Source organism: Mastomys coucha, unplaced genomic scaffold, assembly GCF_008632895.1.
Source record: "Mastomys coucha isolate ucsf_1 unplaced genomic scaffold, UCSF_Mcou_1 pScaffold11, whole genome shotgun sequence".
Taxonomy (NCBI): domain Eukaryota; kingdom Metazoa; phylum Chordata; class Mammalia; order Rodentia; family Muridae; genus Mastomys; species Mastomys coucha.
Window position 1 is genome coordinate 13,568,200 of NW_022196893.1, and position 1,631 is coordinate 13,569,830.

Sequence of the window (1,631 nt, forward strand, 5' to 3'; positions counted from 1 at the left end):
GGACAGCCAGGGCTACACAGAGAAACCCTGTCTCAAAACAAACAAACAAACAAACAAACAAAAAGAATTCATTATGTTGTGTGTCAGTGTATGTGCACATGCATGCACACACATGTGCTTGCATGTACACTATCCCACGTGTATAGTGTGGCTCATGTTTTGTCATCAGAGAACAACTTCTAGGGTAAGTTCCATCCCTTCTATGGGACTCAGGGATCTAGCTTGGGTCTCCAGGCTTGCTTGGTAAGCTCCTTTATCCACTGAGCATCTGTCTCTTTTGCCCCTGGTTGCTATTTCTGCTCAGTGTTTACCTGGACCAGTCACAGTTCTCAGCCTCTTTCACAACGGACTCAGGATTTGTTTGTCCCTACCCATCACCTGCTTCTTCCTCAGTTCTAGCCTGCATGCTCTCTTGTAGCTTAGGGTGAAGAAAAGAAATATTCTACCCCTCAAATATAATAGGCTTTCGTGGTTTCCCTGCAGACTCACCCCCTTTCTAGAGCCGTTGACCTTGGTCCACTCCTCCCTCTACTTATCTGAGGTTTGTCAATGTCCAGGCCTTTCTCCCTGCACTTGGCTATCACACCAGGCCCTGACTCACCCACCCTGAATTCATACTTACTCTGATAGGATTCATAGCATAGAAGTGGCCGAGCCACATACCTCTGCAATGAAGCCCGTGTCCTCTCCAAAGCTTTCCTTCAACGTTTTGAGCATCCTGTTGAAGAAGGGGTCTTCATACTTAAATCGACGAGAATAAACAAGGGAAGCAATCACGTTGCTCACAGCTTTACTCAGAAGGAGGCTGGGATTGAAGGGATGTTCTAGAAACAGAGATGCAAGCAAGTCATGATATTGCTAATCAGTCCCTGCTCACACTCTCCATCTCAAACATCACCCACCAGCCTCCTTGGCGAAGGCGTCACAGAGGTGGCCGGCTTCCTCCGTCACCCACTGCTCTAGCGATTTCTTGCCCAGGCCGAAATCACGAAGGGTGGACACAGAGAATCGCCGCTGCTCTCGCCACTCAGGTCCGTAAGGTGCAAGTATCACACCTGCAGGCACATCTGTTTGTAACCAAGGGCACCTAGCTATGCTGTCTCCTCTGGTCCCAACATCTCCCTGTGTTCAGTCTTAGCAGTCAGTGCCCAGCACTTTTCTAGCACATATTGGCACCTTCTGTTCCGCAGGCTCCGCCCTCCTCCCAGTGTCTTTGCCTGGCATTGCCTGACTCCATCATCTCCATTAGGTCTGTCCATCTTCTGCTCATTCCTCTCAAGCCCTACTCTCCCTGCCTTGTCCACACTATAGAGCTTTGCCTTTTGATTTGTGCCCATAGCCCAGGTGATTATAGATGGGCAGTAGGGGGCGGTCAGCAGTGTCTTCTCCACAGGTCACCAGCAGTTCCCGCACCGACTTCAGTCCGTTAATCACAACCACGGGTTTCCAGGCCATCTGCAGGCTAAACACATCACCGTAGCGGTTTTGAAGCTGAAATAGCAGGACACAGCACGTAGGAAGTAGAGGTCCCCAGCAGAGTGAAAGATCAATACTCACACAAGTCTCTGTGCCTCTCCCTCTCCTCCCTCTTCTCCCCCTCCCTCCCTCCCTTCCTCTCCCTCTCCCTCTCC

General features: G+C 50.5%; 1 protein-coding gene across 2 annotated transcripts in view; it reads right to left on the reverse strand.

Annotated features, from left to right (window-relative positions):
* Positions 1-1,631, reverse strand: part of LOC116081639 (cytochrome P450 2D26) — a 4,698-nt gene that overhangs the window by 2,073 nt on the left and 994 nt on the right. For both annotated transcript variants that reach the window (XM_031358227.1, XM_031358219.1), the window contains exons 2-4: positions 1,320-1,491; positions 903-1,055; positions 664-824 (exon numbers count right to left, since the gene is read on the reverse strand). In XM_031358227.1, coding sequence (XP_031214087.1) covers positions 664-824; positions 903-1,055; positions 1,320-1,491 — 486 coding nt within the window. The remainder of the gene's footprint in view (positions 1-663; positions 825-902; positions 1,056-1,319; positions 1,492-1,631) is intronic.